General features: G+C 43.1%; 1 protein-coding gene across 2 annotated transcripts in view; it reads right to left on the bottom strand.

Annotated features, from left to right (window-relative positions):
• C5H1orf21 (chromosome 5 C1orf21 homolog) overlaps positions 1-19,020 on the bottom strand; it is a 197,853-nt gene that overhangs the window by 77,132 nt on the left and 101,701 nt on the right. For both annotated transcript variants that reach the window (XM_048431064.3, XM_087906430.1), the window contains exon 3: positions 12,502-12,596. In XM_048431064.3, coding sequence (XP_048287021.1) covers positions 12,502-12,596 — 95 coding nt within the window. The remainder of the gene's footprint in view (positions 1-12,501; positions 12,597-19,020) is intronic.

The raw sequence follows: 19,020 nt of genomic DNA, 5'->3' as shown, positions 1-19,020 counted from the left end.
GGAAGGCTTTCCTTGCACCGTCTCATGCAGTTGTCACAAGGGCCCTGTTATCAAGACCTTGTGACTGTGTCCTCAAGAAACTCAGACTCGGGGAGGTAAGAACACGTGAGTAAGAGCGCGCCGATGTCTGAACCTGGGTATCTGAATTCACAGTCGGGTATCTGACTATCATGTGACAGTGTATCCAGTTTTGCTATGTGATCAAAGCCCTTCAGATGCTGAATCTTCCACGCCATTAGGCCCGGGAAGCTCTGATTGGTCACCATGATTTAAGTCCCTGACCTCTGCTCCCGCCATCCCTCACCTGACTTTCTCAACACTGCCTTCCCACAGCTCCTCACACACAACTGACTGCTCCCGTGGCTTGCTGCTCATGGAGTCCGCAGTTAGAGCTTTAAAATGAGTACCATCTTTTAGACTTCTTTACCATTCTGTTTCTTCTGGAATGCGGACAACCCATAGAGGCCAACTTTCTTACAATTCTGTAAAGCTTTTTATTGCTATTCTAGGCACAATTCCCATACACGATTACTTGTAGAATAAACGAAATATCCCAACAGAGAAAACACTCCTAAGAATGCGGCCGACACAGACGGTAAGAGGAGCATGTGGGACTCGGCAGCGGGAACCTTGGGGCTCAAGCTAAATGAAAACAGTGTGTGGGTGTCTCTCCCATGAGGGTTTTCCTAAGGGACTGCTAGAGTCAGGTGCACACAGTGCCATAGGTTCACATTTTAGACTCATCAGGAGGTTCCATGGAAACAGGATGCCCAAGGGCTTGCCTCCCAGTGGCAGACATAGGACCCTGGGTATTTTTGATCACACCCCAAACCAAGCCAGGAACTGAGATGTAATATACAGTTAACGAATGCTTACTCTGCGAGTGAGTGAAAGAATGGATAGATGGATGGGGCTGAGGCTTCCTTTTTTCTGGGTTCCATTTGTCTGCATGCTTTAGACTTACTTTATGTGTGCGGTTTGCCTACATGTGCGTTATGTGCACCACAAGCATGCCTGGTGATCAGAAGCTCATCAGCAGAAGAGGGCATTGACTCTCCTGGATATGGATGGTTGGAGTAAACCATGCTGGTGCTGGAAGCGAACACAGGTCTTCTGCAGGAGCAGCAAGTGTTCTTCAACACTGAGCCATCGCTCCAGCCCTTGAGACCTCCACTTGGAACATGCTCTACCACATCAGTATCTGATTGTGGGGATTCCTAATTGCATGGCACTCCTTGAATTTCTGTGTAAAAAAAAAAACCAAATTAACGAGTTAAAACAACAGGGTTAAACACTGGTCCCTCTGAGCTGAATCCTGAGTCTTTCTCGTTTCTTGTCAAGGACTGAGATGTTATCAAGAGCTTTAATCCTGTGAAGATCCTCCCTCTTAAAAATAGAAATTTTACTTTTGAAAAAAGAAAAGGTCATTTGTAACTTGAGCATTCTTTCAAAGTGGGAAGAGAGAGATAAACTTGGTGAACCAACGCTCCCTGCGTGTCTCCGAGTGAGGCACTACCATTAGAAAGCCCAGAGGATGAAGATGCCTTCCAAAGGAGAGATAAGACACAGAAGACTGTTGAGTTCAAAGCTGACTTTAATTAGCCAGGCCACCAGGGTAACAGAGATATGCCAACATTCAGCTAATGAGCAGGCTCTGGGGACAAGAGCTCTGCCTAAAGATAGACACAGCTTTTCCTCATTAATGTGTGACGGCAAATTCTAGTAAAACAAGCAGTATCATTCACTATAAACTCTCTGGAATTTGTGCGTTCTCAAATTTCATATGCAATATGGGCTAATCTCAACTTGAAGGTTTGGAGTTAAGATGCGGAACCTTCCCCCTTTAAACCCACCAACTCAACACTGACCACCATCTTAACAATTCTCAGAAGACTAAACAATGATTAATACAGACTATAATACACTATCTATGCTATGTTCACAGAGTAAAACTGGAATTAGAAACCTAATTTTTAAGCTTCTATGGGCCATGTCCAACAAAACAGTGAAAACTGTGATTCACAAGCACACGAGTGCCCAGAATTTTTCTAGAAAGTTTTGAAGGTGTATGCTGTAGATGGGAATCCAGAAATAGAGACGGAGTAAGAACCACTACTTTTTACTAAGAAATCACTGTGTTGTTTACAAAGAACATGTAACTTAGTCCTCAAAATAACCCAGACCTATGACAATCATTCCTGTTATAGATGAAGGGGGCAGGGGTTGTAGAATTTGTTGAGTTAGAAGGAAGGTTAGTGTTTTTCTCAGGCTCAAGTCTGAGACTTCATGGACAACAGGACTCTCTGTTTCCTGGGGTAGAGTGTTCTGTGGGTACCTAAGGGGTAGACAGTGTGCTGTGGGTACCCAAAGTTTACAAGAGCATTCCTTTCAGGACAGGAGCTTGAGGTCTTGCTTTCCTTGATCAGCGTTTCTTTCTGAACAGGAATTAGATCAAAGGACTTGATCCAGATGTCTAAAGTCAGTGACGTTTCCTGCAATGCTTTTCCCACGGAGCACTTCATGACTATCCAGAAATCTGACCATGTTGGTGATTTATTAGCAGACTGCAGTTCCCAAATGTGGCTGAGGCATTCTCTCCCGTTCTCTGTATTCCTTTGCCACGCATGCCACTCTGCCATTAAGAAGTGGGGTATATTTTTCCACTTCTTTACATCCAGGTAAGCTCTGTGACAATGATAGGAAGCATCACTGCCCGTACAAAGCCAATTATCAGGTGATACTGTGTGACGGCCACTAGCTTACCCGCTGTAAGAATCCCACAGCATGTAGAAAAGTCCCACGGACACCTTTGTCCTCCAGGTGAGTTCACAGCCTCTATAATCTGCCAGCCCTGTGTGCAAGTCATATTGACCACCTAGTTAAGCACAGCTCATATCCTAAGCAGGTACCTTGAGATCTCAGCAGGATCTTGTGTCAAACAATCTATACGAGCATCTGAAAACGAGCGAGGCATGAAACAGTGCAGAGGCCTGCTACAAAGTAACAGTCCATTGGAAGGATGATGACGGTGCAGACTTCTAGGCTGAAGCAACTGGACCTTTCTGAAGCAGCCAGCATTTCATCTTGGGAGTAGGATGCACACACGAAAGTACCATACGTACTTCAAGTGGTGGCTAGGCTGTAGGCATCAAACTCTCTTATTGAGAGAGTTCACTTCTCAAAGATTCGAGGGACTACAAAAATGTAAACATATAAACATTTTATTTACCATTTGGGCTACTTATCAATGAATGGCGGGGGGGGGGGACTTGCAAAATGTTTGCCTTTATTTTTAATCCAGAAAGAAGAGTAGGGCTTAAAAATGATTAAATACATAGGGAGTTAGTTTATTACAGAATGACAAACAATTCTTCTGGGTTTTTTTCCTTTTTTAAAAATATATTTTTTAAAAAAAACTTTTATTGTTTTATATTACATGTTTGGTGTTCTGCCTACTTGTGTATCTATGTGTGTGTGCGCAGTGCCTGTGGAAGACAAAAGTGGGAGCAGTGCCTGTGGAAGCCAAAAGTGGGTGTCAGATACCCTGAATTGGAGTTGAAGATGGTTGTGAGTCACCATGAGGTTGCTGGGAATTGAACCCAGGTCCTCTGTAAGAGCAGCCAGGGCTCTTAACTCCTGAGCCATCTCTCCAGTCCCACAATTCTTCTTTTCTAAAGCAATAGCTCAAATATAAGTATGGTGAGCTTTAGAACAGTCACAGCTGGATTCATTTTTCTATCCCATGTCAAGTTCTTTCCAAGACAGCGAAAGGGAATTCTAGTCCCTAATGATCCCAAGTAAAAAGCCCAGGTAAACTAGAGTTAGCAATATACACTGATGATTCATAAAATTTCCCAGTGCTGGACAGCTTATTCACTTTCATCACTGAGTAATATTCTATTGTATGGATATACCATGGCTTGTCGGCTCATCTACCAAGGACATCTTGGTTTCTTTCACTTTTGGGTGCTTGTGAATGGAACCGTTAACAGGAGTCACATGATTTCTGTATGGTCACAGGTTCTTCAATCAATTTGGAGAGGAGCCTAAACGCACGCTTGTTGGACATATGGCGAGACTATATTTAGCCTTGTAAGAATCTATTTTTGCTTGGGAATGTTACATTTCTATGCACGCGAGGTCTAAAAACATAAACGGTTCTCGGGGGACTTGTATTTATTTTTGTTCACTTCTATCTTTTGCCAAGTGTGTTTTAAAGTAATTCAAAAGCAAGTAGTGTATTTATGAGCAATGAAAAGCTAATTTTGGAAGCACAGCTAAACACCGGGAGTGAACGTGTGGCGTGTGCTACATGTTGGCTCACTCCCTCACCCTGGCTGGCCAACGGGGATCGTGGGTAAGGAGCTCGAGTGTCATGGGGACTCTGAGGCATCACTGCGGAGCACCAACAAGAGCCCACCTTCCCTTTTCTGTCTATAGCTGTCCCTTTCAGGCTAGCATGCCAGACTCCAGAGAAGTAAGGAGCCGCTGGAGAGCATCCGGGAGACCCGGAACCATGTCAGTCTTGCAGTGTAGAGTTCTAATAGTGAGCCTTCTGTTTCATTTCTGGGACTAATCCTTTCTTCATATGCCAGTTCCCTCCTGCAGAATACCATCTCATGTCTGGTCTAAGTTCTCTTAACTATAAAAAAAATCCATCAAGGAAGTTTGATCTTGGATTAACCAAACCCCTAAATTACTGGGTTAGGAGAAGTTTGCCCACAGATGAGAATCTGTTAGGTAACCACCCACTCAGACACAAAAGCAAATAACCAAGACAGCCCACTGAGTCTGGAAAGATAATGTCACTATCAACTGTTTTATTTTCAAAAAGGGGAAATCTGGGATCAACTATTATACAGAACACTGAGTAAATAAATTAAATTAGCTCTATTATGCACGTGAGGCAGGTTGTTAGAGCAGTATTTTCATGTCTATTAAAATATTGACAGATTAGGCAATACACCCTCCTGCTTTTAAAGGAGATAGATGAATACTTTATGCCTTGTTTATCCAAAATGGCACGAACAGAATTTTGCCTTGAAGATGGTGTCTGTCTAGTTCTACTTAAACACTGGGGTCACAGTTGGAAAAGAGACCAGAAATCTAAATCTAAGTATTGTTCTGTCTACTCTATCATACCATGGGCTAATCCAGAGACTGTCCACTACTGGGCAGGAGGAGACCGAGAACAGATTCGTCTAAGACCATTCAAGGAAAGCATCTTGAAAAGCAATCACTCCACTAACAATACATGGAAACAGGAAGTCATCAACACCCTTCATCTCTAACTTCGACCAGTAGGGTCCGCCCAGTTTAATCTGTAGATACAAACACTGCAGCGGACTACACAAGGTAACTACCAGTAAACCAGGAACTAATGTGCCACCAAGGGAAAGAGATAAAAGTTAAAAACATAAAACTACTTGATATGTCAACTAGTTACAATAACTCCCTCAGCTTATGTCACTGGTCACCCCTGCCAAGTGTACGCCATCAGCCACCTCGGTCACTGGTCACCCCTGCCAAGTGTACACCATCAGCCAACGCAGTCACTGGTCACCCCTGCCAAGTTTCCACGATTGCCTCACACTTTCCCTTCTGCTCAACATCTTTCCAGTCTCCTTTGCTAATGACAAGCTGGCCTCGTTCCGGCCCTGGTACAAAGCTGGCCCACTATGATTCTTCTAGGATCCCAAGTGAGAGCCCACCATTCCTGGCTAGTTCTCCCCAGTCTTCCCAAGGGCTCTCCAAGAGGCTCCTGCACCCGGCTGCTGTGCATATCTGTCACCCTGTAGGCTTCCTCAGAGTTACCACTTGACCCTGTCAAGCCTTCTGTGCCCTGAGTGCCTAACTGATCATCAGAACTGAGTTCGCTGAAACAGGATTTACTCAAGAGACAGACGTTCTGGGACCCAAACACTTAACTCACTCTCACTTTGTTGATGCTATGTATGTATGGGCGACAGAACACGTGACCTGAGACAGGATTTCAGTAGGGCTCTTCTATGCCATCCCTTTGGGACGGTCTTGCTGTTGTGTCAGAAACCACATGTGAGAAATTAGGGTGTGGCTGAGCGGGACAGCACCTGCCTGACATGTGTGGGGCTCTGGGCCCAATACCCAGCACCACTATTCCCCAGAAACACTTGAGTCATTGATTTCTGTGTACGATGTGTGGACCTGATCCTTTGCTTCTTGAAAGCAAATAATAAATAATAAACCATGATAATAATTCTTTCTTCAAGAGTGGTGGGTAAAATGCTTACTTAGAACCTACCTTTGTTCCTACCATAAAATACCAATAACAGCCATGGATCCAGCTGACTGTTTAACCAGGCATGGCAGGGATGGTGTGTGCTGGTCTGGACGGTACAGAACACCTGTGCGTGCTGTCTGAATCCCGTAACATGCTGTTCCTAAATTAGGAGCCCGGCTTCTGCTAATCAGAGGCCACTCAGAAGGCTGAGTCAGCAAATCCCTCCTCCTTAGAGATTAAACTCTCCTTCTGGTCTACTAGAGAACAAATGACTACAATGCCACCAGAACCCGTAAGAGCTTGAATGTGTTTGGCTCAAGTGCCACCAAAGTGCCAGCTGGGGACAGGAAGTCTCCCCAAATCGATGAAGAGGTACTGTTCTTCCAGCTGTTCCTTCTATGCAAACAGAGTGGGATAGAAGCATGCCAGCACCCTCTACTCACACATTCTGCTCTCCTCTGGCTTCAGGCTGATATCAACCCAAATGACGAGGGAGTTTAAGAATACTTAAACTCTATGCACTTGGGCTATGTCTAATGCTAAAGCAGGAAAGTATGTATCTTGCCGTTACGGTTTAAGTGTGAAATCTCCTCCACAGGTTCACGTGTCTGAACACTTACACCCTTAACCGCTGGTGCTGTTCTGGAAGGCTGTGGGCCATTTAGAAGATGGAGCACTGCTGAAGGAAGGAAGTCACCGAGGGCAGGCCCCACTTCCTGTCTGATCTCTGCTTCTGGTTGCATCAAGTATGCAGGAGTCTCAGTGGGACCCTGCTGTCACCTTGGAACTGCCCAGGGTCTTCCTCTCCATGATGGACATTACCCCCACACACTGTGAGCCAGGATGAACCGTCCCTCCCTCATTGTTGCCTCTTCTTGGGTATTGGGTCACATCAAGATAGGTCACTAATTTCCTCGTGTAAATAAGATACCAAGCATGTCTTCCTTTACTTTGCTGATGAATTTTTCAGTCTCTATTGGTCCCTAAACCAGAAAACAAGTCCCTCCAAGTTCAGACCTCCATCCCAACAAGTCAGCTAAGCCCCAACCTGAGGAAAATCGAAGCTGCAACTGGAGCAGAGATGCTCCCTACAGTTTCCCACTTCTCTGCTAGGGCCACCTTTACCTCTGTCAGCTCACTTACCTCATGCTATAAAGTACTTTTCAATGGCTTGGGAAAGTGAGACAGTTCAAAGTCACAATGCTTTTGCATTACTTTGGTTTCTAAAAGGAATGATCTAAACTTGCATTTGAGGACAAAGAGAGTCCTCTCTAGATCAGCAGGCCAAACTTGAAAGCAGTCAATTTGCTATTGTATTGGCTACTCCACAGGTCACAAAGGCAAACACAGGGCACAAGTTACACAAATGCAGTCCACAAGGACTTCTGCATTGCTAATGATGAGAACATCTCTATGGGGGTGTTTATCCGATTAGAACAAACATTGTGTTAGCACCTGAAAGTTGACAACCTTCATTCACATGCCCTTTATTGCTTTCAGAGTGATTTGGTGGCTGTGGTCTTGAGCACTAAGCTTTCCTGTTGATCTAAATCACCCAGTGGAATCCCAGAGAGTCTCTGGTTCCTGTTTCCAGCTGTTCCTCAGGTCAGTCTTTGTGGAACAGGAGCCCTCTTACCAGGGGCACTTTCTTACTTCACCACCTAGGTGTCCCCGCTCCTAAGCCTCTCATGTGTTTCTAGTGCACTGTGTCTCGTCAATGATATTTTCTAATTTCAAGTCTTTTCTGCAATCAAATGACCTGATGTTTTTGGAAAATTTAATGCATTAGGGGTATGTTTGTAAACTCACAGACTTAAGAGGGGTGTGTGTGGTTGTGCATGAAACTCAATTGCACTTCAGCTTCCCTGATGAAGCACATTAGAGCATTTCATTTTAAAAGCTCTGTTCCTTGACTGTGCTCAGAAACTGGTGATTTAGATATGGTATTTTGTTTTGTTTTTTAATTGTTTTTGTTTTATCTTTATGTGCACGGGTACATTCTGTATGTGGGTATGTGCACATGAGTGCAGTTTCCTAAGGAGCCAGAGGAGGGCATGGGGTTCTTTGGAGCTGTAGTTACAACTGGTTGTGAGCTGCATGACACTGTTGCTGGAGCCAAGCTTAGGGACCTCTTCCAAATGTACTAAACTCTCTTAACTAACCACTGAGCCAACTCTCTAGCACCACAGAGACATTTTAAATCATCCTTCAATGCTAAGGACAAGACATACATAAAAAACTCATTGTGTATCACTGGAGAGAAAAGGATCTTCTTATTCCAACAAAGATATCTTGAAAGAGTGAATGCAAATAAATGAAACACATGTAAATCGAGGAAGCACATACCCTAAACAAGCCAAATAAACACACTGGCATGAAATGATTTAACAGCTCTTGGGGGAGGACGTCCTCAGAATGCTAAGTGTTAATTAAAGCAAACCAGACAATGTTTTATTAAACAGTAAGGAGGGCTTCCAAACCATACACGGAATGTTCCTTGTTAAGACAGAAGCAGAGGCGAAGGGCTGGGTACTGACAAGTATAGAGTAATACACGTTTAAATTATTTACATGCAATATGATGAACTTCCATAGCATAAGACTTAATCAATCTCATGTCTCCTTCTGGCTGACTTCTAGCCCTCCCCACATGAACTGTATCTACCCAAGACAACCAGAAAATGCCATGGTCCTACTTAAGATTCTCAAGTAGTCAAAACTAGAAATTTGTTATTTTACCTCCTTTGAATAAATGAATTTTTAAATCAAAGTTTAAATAACAAAAATCTCCCCTGAACACATAATTAATTCTTTCTCATCTGCTCCAAAGTAACACAACTCCATTAACAAAAGTAAAAGAACAGTAGCCAATAACAGCATGTCCTTTGCCAGGAACTACGCCAATCTTATGTAATTTGCGCAACTTCTCACTAAAGTGAGTTTCCCGATTGTGCCCATTTTGCAATCAGTTAACTGAACTCTGTGTGCTGCTAGCCTGGAACCCATCTATCATCGCTTTCTGAAATGCCTATGAGGTTTTCCATCTACACGGAGATTTGTGGGAAAACACAGAGCTTCGCTGTTTTGGGTTCATTTCTAAAAATTTGAAATGGCATCACAGTATACAGAGCAATGCTGAAACTGGCATGATTTTCCCCGTAACTGCTCCAACTCACTCTTTCTAATTGCTGCTAGGGTGACGTAACTACTGTTCTCTTACTTACAGGAAGAAAATTCCTTGTTCAATTTTTTTTTTAACCAACAAAAATAGTACTATGGGTGAACGTCTTGTGCAAGCTTCCCTGTGCACCTGGAGAGCTGCCCACTGCACACAGGCTGTGGCAGCGCTGGTCTACGGACAGGCATGTGGCAGCGCTGGTCCACAGATAGGCATGTTTAAACTTTCACAGACACCAACCACCACACTGTCCTCTGAGAGAGATGCTTATTATTGGTATGTAAACACGTATTTCCCAACAACTATGCCAAAGTCTGATATTATCAAACTTCAAGGTTTTGCAAATCTTATGGGTGAAAAAAAATGGGATCACATTTTAATTTGTATTTTCCTAACTAAAGTATGTCATATTAGGTGATACCACCCCAATTGGTAATTAAGAGTCACTGAGTCAAATCAGGGGCCATATAAAATGTATACGTACACTAAACATATTATCTTATTCTTAAAATACCAAGATGCACATTTCTTTGCCCACCCTTTGTCACCAGAACATGGCGTCTCCTTTCTCTGAGGGACAGTGAGCGAGGACCTCTTTCACTGACCGTGTCCTCAAAGCACAGCTGTGATTCCTGTTTGGTTTCTTAAGTGAAGTGAGAAAGGAAAGACCTTGTAAGAGTCTGAATGCAGAAGTCAATTAAACAGCGAGCTTTTAATAATCTGCCTTTATCGGAACTTTTCAAAGTGTTCCATTTAAATTTCACTGTTAACAGCTCTCTCCATGCTGGTATTTCTCTGGTTTGCGTATTATTTAACTAAATTACATAATTACAATGACATTTAACCAGCACAGACCGGTTTGAGAATCAGCACACCTCTGGCTCTTGGAAATACAAAATCAAATGAAATAAAAAGCACAAGTATTTTTAGAGAGCCAGGCAAGCATGGCTGGGAGGACAGTACCCTTCCGGAACATACGGAAAACTGGTGTCTCTGAGAGAGTGTGCGGATGGAGAACAACTTCCGTATGACGATGACCTCGTAAGGTTTACTGTAAGCCATTTGGTCTATACACTTAGCTATTCTTCCAACAGATCAATCCCTTTTCTTGCTTATTTAGAGGTATATTTTATGTATCTGAGATAGGAGTCCTTTCACTGATTATGATCACAAATGTTTTTCCTCCGGGTTCTTACTTATCCTTTACCTATGTCTTGTCCTTATCGACTACTTAGATCTTGCAACTATTCTGTTTTACGAAAATATTTCACTTTAATGTCAGGAAAAAAAATTCCCTCTTTACAGATTTCGTTATCTTTGCCTTCATTAAGCAAGGGTCCCTTCACAAAGACCTTAAATAATTAAAAAAAAAAAGTGGAATATGTAGATGCAAACAATGCTAGAAATCAGAATATACTTCTGTCTGTGAATTTACAGGCTATCAATGCATGGACACCATGGAAACTGACATGACCGAAAGGCTCAAGACTGAAGAGCTTCAGCATCTCCTGAGCAACGACCGGGTATGTATACTGCTGAGACCAGACACCGACTTAGAAACTAACATAACGGAAACCACTTTTCCCTCTGGAAAGCAGCCTGCTCAATCAGAATCAAAGATATCTATCTCCTCCCCATTCCTATGCAAAAGTCTGCACACTGGAAAACTGCCATTGGCAGTGTGGCCCCTGAGCATCTGGCCAAATAAAGGAGCGGGGGTTGGTATACATGTCACACCCATCAGTCAGAATGACCAGAAGTCTTTCTCTTCAAGTGCCTGTCTGGTCTGCACAGGTCACTAGTGCCAATTCTGACCACAGAGTTAACTAGAACTTTATCAGAAGAGTCAACGAATAGCAAGGACAACAGGAACGAGCAGGGCTGGAGCGAGCAGGGCTGGGGGTTGGGGGATTGTGTTGGCCTCAGCAGGATGAGCAGTGAGGGCAACTCCCCAGGATCCAGGAGACTAGGCACCATCAAGCAGAGGTACAGAAGGGGAAGCCAAGGCCAGGCTGTCCCAGGCAAGCGTCCTTCCACTGAACAGCTCTTCATTTTCACAATTTAAGATATAAATTATCCACCTGCTGACATTTTACTATTTAGGGCTGTTGTTCACATGTATAGAGAGAATGATGTAAACAAAAAAATATCAACAACGAACAACAATGCCTGTAATATCCCCTAGAATCCGATGGAAAACGGCAGCCATAGTCATTACTATTGTGTCAATTTCTGTGCCACAGTAGAAAAGCAAGAACAAAACATGCATTAGAAACAATGTCAGCAAGGCAGAAATACTTAACGCTACATAACATTCTAAAAAAATACATCCACTCAACAATATAAGCAAATAATCTAAATATAAAATATAAGCAAAATATAAACAAACCCCATTTGGTACTAATGCAACTGAATAAATGCACTTTCCTAATTACTTTAACCTTTTAAAAGTCAATTAGGATGATAAGTGCCTAAATACTTTATAGAGGTGGGTTGCTGGGGAAGACCGTGTGCAGTGATTCGTAACAGAGCAAGAAGCTCTCTAGCTTCCTCTTATTACAATTCTCACAGAACTCAGATGTGTGATGCCTTTAAAACCATGAAGGTGAAGAACAGGATCTTTGGATGGAAACCGACTTTAAAAGTACGTGGTTTTCCTTTGAAAGGCAACCTCCTCATTACACATTTCGAATAATGAAACGTTACTCTTCATCCTGACCTATATCTGTGTTGGGGGCGGGATCCACCTCCAGTACATCTCAATCCTACATTGGGCTTCTTTGTGTTTTTTTTTTTTTTTTTTAAATTCCCTTCAACTTGACTTTTAGAAACAGTAATAATTTTGCTGTGTTTTCCCAGGAGCATTTCTTATCAGGATTAAAAAGGGACCTATTCTGAGACAAACAGGATACAGGGCAATGGTGCCGCTTCCAGGCAAGCTAAGAATAGCTACAGCATTTTCAAGAAATCTTGTCCCAGGGTGTGAGCCTCAGTTCCATGTGCAATGCAGGTTTTCTTCCAACAGTCACCACAAGTCATTGATAACAGAGAGCTTCAGTTCTTACCAGGTTTTCTTGGTTCCTGGCTGCTATTTTCTGCTCCTCTTCTGCTCCGTTTTTCATGTATTTGACCTCTTCCACCGGTTTGATTCTATACTCATCTGAATGACAAAAAAAGGGGGGGGGGATTTACTACAATGCAGAAAAGTGTCAGCAAAGCCAAAACCATGTATTAGACCCTTGCTCTTGTAGCCTTTACAGTGGCTCGTCTGGGACAATCTGGAAGAAGCATGCACGGGCATCTTGGGTCCCTCTGAGTAGGTGCCCTGCCTTGTCTGCACCGCAGACCTTATCCAGTGAGCATATACTGGATAAGAAGGAGGCTCTTCCACTGCTGGAAGTCTCTAGAATCCAGACACATGGGAAAACATCACACATCAGGAGACTGGGGAGAATGTCTTCTGTTATCCCTGGAGACTCTCTGTCCCGAGTGCCTGGAGCAGAAATTTCAGCTCTATGTTTGCACCTTAGTTTCTCCCCCTCTGAGCAATACGGTACTATTGCTAATGTTTATGACTATAGAGTTGTACTGATGAACAAATAAAACCAACTGGAAATTGAATTTTTTCTTTCTTAGGGCTCTTACATTAAATTCGAACAGTTTGCATGTGTGGGCATCTTGGGTCTCTTTCAGGAGGTGCCCGGCTACTACTATCTAGCCTTTAACCTCTCTAAACTTACAAGCACTGAGGCAAGAGACCAACTAGCTCAAAATGGGCTGGCAAGGCCCCAAGGCTGTATAGTGCAGAAGGCTGGAAATGGAACCTAGACTTGTCAACAAGACAAGAGCATGGATCTCAATGCCAACATCCATCGTGGGACAAAATTGGGAGAGACCCAGCCAAAGTTCTCCTGTAGGACAGAGATTTGGCGATGACAAGAATGACATTTCCACCAGATTCCTGTCAACAGGAAATGTCTTGGGTACATTAAGTTCAAAAACAGGTGTGATTTTGACTCATCTTTGGCCCAACTTGTGGAGAGAGAAAAAAAAATCACAGAAATTATGGAATTAGAAAATTTCATTGGCAAACGGCTTTGAAAATAGTATTAACTCACCTCTAAGACAGCTAGGTGTCTATTACTAAGAAGGCTTGTACTTCCGGCTAAGAGGCTGTAACATATTTCCCTACTGTGAGTACAATGTGTATTCCTTCAAATGTCTTGTTTTAGTATTTATAATACAACTTTCTATTGTATTATTAGGTAGGTAGATCTCCATCCTACCTCTAACACAGTATTTCTGAAAAAATAGCTATAGTAACACCCAAGAGAGTGTGCTTGTCAAATGCTTCTCTCCTCCTTAAGAAATTAATGTACTTGCATATCTGCATATAAGACCCAATGTTTGTGACTAGGCCATTTGTGGTTTTTTTCCCCCTCTTGCCAATTCAAGGTAGATTTAGACTCTATTCATTTTTCCTTATTCCTATGTTGTGGAATGTTCCTTCACACCATGTGAAGAGGTGCACTGTGATTGGTTTACTAAAAAAGCTAACAATGCTAGGCAGGAGGTGTAGGTGGGACTTTTGGACAGAGAGCGCTCTGGAAAGAAGAAAGGGAGAGTCACCAGTCAGACGTGTTATCACCAGGATGAGCATACTGGAGAAGAGGTGGCAAACAAGCATGTGGAAGAACATAAATATAAAAATATAGGGTAACTTAAGTTTTAAGAGCAAGTTAGAAACCAACCTAAGCTAAGGCCGAGCTGTTGCTATTAATAATAAGGCTGTTGCCTTTTGGGGGGGGGGTGAGCTGGCAGCTCAAAGAAAAACCTGCCTACATTTCTAATGCATGTTTGTGCTTGAGTATGGTGTGTATATGTGTTTGGGGTTTATGCGCATACATGTGGAAGCCAGGGGCCAATTTCTGTTGTCTTCCTGTATCTCTCATTGTTTTAGACAGGGTCTCCTGTAGAAACTGAGCTTGGTAATTCAATTAGACTGCCTGACCAGCAAGTTCCAGGGTCACCCCATCTCTGCTTCCCTAGTAGTGCAATTACAGGGGTGAACCCTTTCACCTGGCTTTTTACGCCAGCGCGAGGATTTGAACCCAGGCAAGTACTTTACCAACTGAGCCGTCTCCCCAGCCCCATTTCTACTTCTTTCTAAAAAAATGTGAGAGACTTGTATACAACTACAGTAATGAGCCTTTCAGGAATCTCAAATCCAGAACTATCAAGTTAATAGATGGATCTGAATCTTCAACAAAGTAAACATATTTCACAGCCCGTTATGATGACCCACGTGCTCACACAATCCCAGAACATAGGAGACTGAGACAGGAAGGTCTTGAATTTGAGACCAGGTTAGGCTACATGATAAGTTTGAGGCCAGTCTAGGCTACATTATAAGTTTGAGACCAGTCTGGGATGCACAGTAAACTCTATTTCAAAATAAAAAAACAAACAAGAGAATATCTTACTCTGATTTGATACTCAGATAAAAAAAAGGAAGTTAATAATACCAACATATTAAGTACTGGTTACTCATAAGTTATGAAACCATTGCTGATTTTAAAAGAATAGATATAATTATGTCCCTGGTATAATAATACAGAGATCAAAATACAGGTAAAAACACAAAAACTTAAAAATGGGCTGCCCAACTTTAGTTTGAGGCATTAGCGTTTATAAATCAAGGCACAATGACATAATCGCTACAGTGTAACTAAACATGCCTACTTAGTTGAGCCTTCAGCTATAAATATAACATATCACAATCTGGATTGTGATAATCTGGATTCTATAATGCTCTACCCAGGACCCCAAACCTCATGGAATCACACCTCATTACAGAACACGAGCAAAGACTTCTGAAAGAGCAGACAGCCCTTTGCACACTGGGGAGATGGGGCAAGTTGATGTAGAAGGTGCCCTAGGAAAATAGCTGTCTGTGGGTGTGGGTGTGGGGGGATTGGTGTGGGACATTGGTCTGTATTCTGTCAATTATATTTTAAATAAACACCGATTGGCCAGTAGCCAGGCAGGAAATATAGGTGGGACAATCAGACAGAAGTAGAGGAGGGTCAAGGACAACAGAATTCTGGGAAGGAGGAAGCCCACTCCTCTGCAGTCCCAGCCCAGACACAGAAGAAGTAAGATGTGACTGTCTCGCCAAATAATAGGCTAATATAAGTTATAAGAGTTAATAAGAAGCCTGAGCTAATGGGTCAGTCAGTTTATAGTTAATGTAGATCTCTGTGTGATTTCTTTGGGACTTAACGACTGCGGAAACCAGGCAGGATGGAAACCCTGACAACAGGGAATGACACCGGACTCCTGCTCTGAGAACCTGTCTCCTGTTTGGGCATGTGCTTCAACTCAGAGTCTGACGGTATCTCACTGCCATGGCTCACCAAGTGGACCCTAAAATTTGGAACGCTATGCATGAAGTAGACTGGACTGGAGAACTCCCCGAAATCCCTCAAGTCTGGAGTTGGGCAGTTCCTAGCCGTGACTTCTGTAACTGTAGTTGCATAAAGTGATCTCATCAGCTCAGATGTGATGGTTATTACTGAAAAATTTCTAGGATAGTTATATATGGCCGGCTCCCAAGAAAGTCCCTAATACAAGGCTTCTGCACAGTCATAGAAAGATTTTGATTTTTTGCCAGTTTATATCAAAAAATCCTGATAAATAAAACTACTTTCAAAATGAAAGCATTTAAGTTTTAATGATTTAAAGATCTCAGTTGTTCAAAAGTAACAAGGAGAATGCTTTTGGACATAAACTTTGTAGAGACTGGGCATGGAAGTGTATTAGGAAAAGTACAGATTGTTCATATTTATAGATGCCTATTAAAACACCACATAACCTAAGTATGTGAATGTCGCTAAGATACAAACCCTTTGTGCCGTTTCCGTGTTTATTAAATAACGAAACCTAATGCTTGTTTATACTTAAATAAAAAGTAAGTAAAATTCCTCGTAGTGGCAATAATGGCCCTAATTTCATGGAACATTGGCTGGGTTGTTATATGGCAGAGTTTCAGATATGGGCCTGTAACAGAATTTATACATGTATATATGCTTTATATAAAATCTAGAATAAATCCAAACACTGACATTCTTTCTCAGGCGAACTATAGAGCAATGACAGACAAGTATGAAAAGACACTGTCACAGAACCACACATGTCCTTCTTCGTATGTCACACTGCTAACTTCGTATGTAGTGACCTGGAGGGCCAGACACACAAGCTGATTCTCTAAGCCATTTCGCCTGTTCCCTCTGCAGTTGCTTCTTCCGCTGACCTTACTCACAAATTTATAGGATGCTTGACTAGTAGGGAGTGCATGCCATCTAGGCTGAGCTGATGTCCTCTGAAGCGGATGGCCCTACAGACCATGGAGAATGCTGTGATCGTAGTGAGATGGAGTGCCGCAAAACTGCCATGAGTCCTCTCAATAACCCTATCCTCCGCTGTATCCAACTGAATAGCTTTGTTGTAACTAGGGAAAATTATATGAAATGTCATTATTGCATCATGGGCCATTCACTTCTATCAACTCTAAAAGTTAGGGTAGCAGCTGAGACACCCCTCCCCCCTCCCCCCACCCACTGTAACAAGCCTACCTGATGTCCCCATCAATGAATTTGTCAAACATTGATTAGTGGCTTTGTTTTGTTCTGTGCCTGAAGAAGTTCAAGCATCCTCTGATCCAGTGGAAAATATCACTCAGGGTAACCTGATTCTTGTGCCACAGTCACGGTCACTCTCGTTTGCTTCAGAACAATCTCTTACTCTTTCGGGAACAGGCATTGTATTCTGAGTCAACACCAGACACTCTGCTTAACTAGTGTGGTTACCTTCTGTTTGGGCAAAGGTACGGTGTGTGTGCGTGTGTAGGTGTGTGTATGCACGCCTGTATGTGTATGTCTGTGAAGAACCAGAATCTAATGACTATGTCCATCTCACTCAATTCTGTTCACTGGTTCCTGACTTAAGTGAACTTCTGGTAGAGGGAAGATTCTCAGATAATCCCGGCAGAACGCAGAGAAGGGCTTGTCTCACTTGTCCAGGTGTTAAGCGCAGATGGGCTACTGAGATCTGTGGTACAGACTGAGCGGGGTAAGGAGGTTGACCCCAGGAACCAGGCCAGTCTGCATGGCACCTGAGCCGCAGGGCTGAAGAGAAGAAAACAGACAGATGTAGGAGAAGCAGGAAGCCCTAAATAGGTTGGTCTAGAGGGAAAGTTGCAGGGCACTCAAGAGAAGAATGAGTTTTGAGGTAGTTCAAAAGAGGAATGGGAACAGGCAATGGCAGAAATTCATGGAGGAATAAGTTTCAATGTGTGGTTCACGAATGAGATGGCTTTTCAGGTCTTAGGGGTCATTCAGCAAAAGTTTAAATAGCCTTTCAATGATGTCGGGTGTTCCTTTAATATGTCTCTGGACTGACGCTGGCTTCCAGGAGCCTGGCTTTACCTGGGTTAGAGAACTATTAAAAAGACCTCGGCAGCCGCGAAGTCATTATTAGAAAGAACGGGAAGAAAACGGATGGAGTCATTTTCGGCTGAAGCAATTCCCAGATACAAGCAGTGTGATTGGACTTTTAAAATGGGAAAACACATCCAAACGATACTTCATGGTCAAATAATACAATTCTTTGCTTTTTGAAAAGCATTCCCAGCTTGCTCTCACCCATGAGTTTTGGAAATGAATGGTGGCAATGCTGGAGTGTGAGGGAGGCCTGCCAGCTCTGTCCTTCCCTCTGACAGGTCTGTGCTCTTCCCACAGGGACGGCACCCTCATAAGACAAAAGTCATCTCCCGTTGTCCTTGTTCTCCTTCAGGATGCTCTATGGGGGGGACTGGCTGTGGTTTACTTAACCCGATTTTAATCATCTGTCTCCTGCTCCCTTCTCCACCCTTTCCACTTGGCCATCTACTGCCTCATCTTTCAAGATTCATCTTCTCTCGACTGCTCCCCAGTCTGCAGAGGCCAAGCCAACCAGCACTGATTCCTCTCACACAATCATCACTGCATCTACGAAGATATATCTGTATACATCTGTATACAAATACCATATCTTGCTATGGGACACTTTTCCCTACTGTAAGACTCTGTGGAGCACAGCACACTTTTTGTGTGCTAAAGACTCCCGATGCTGTTGGGGTGGGGTGAGACCAGCAACACGCCTCTCTGGGAGCACCACCCCCTAATCAAGGAATACATTCCGATTAAACCAACAGAGACTGTCTGAAAATCCCCTTCCATGCTTAGATTGAATGCAAGGAAGCACAACTGGGTTCTGAGACCAGAAGTGATGCTCTGCCTTGGGTCTGCGTACTGCTGAGACTTGGACACTCACGTAAGCACATCACCACCATCTCTAGTTTTGCTCTCAGCCAGAAACAAATGTAAAAGTGCACAAACATTAATGTATGGGCGTTCTGGCCCTACTCATGGTTAATCGCTCAGCCTGGTTCGATACACTTTCTAAATGCTCAAGTTTCTTGGTCATCCCACACTGTGACGCTTCAGAGGATGCCACTGGTTCGGGGAAAGGTGGGGGGAGCTTGT

The sequence above is a fragment of the Myodes glareolus genome, chromosome 5, assembly GCF_982192425.1.
Source record: "Myodes glareolus chromosome 5, mMyoGla1.1, whole genome shotgun sequence".
NCBI lineage: Eukaryota > Metazoa > Chordata > Mammalia > Rodentia > Cricetidae > Myodes > Myodes glareolus.
The sequence above is the reverse complement of the archived record's forward strand: the minus strand, read 5'-3'. Positions and strand labels throughout refer to the sequence as shown.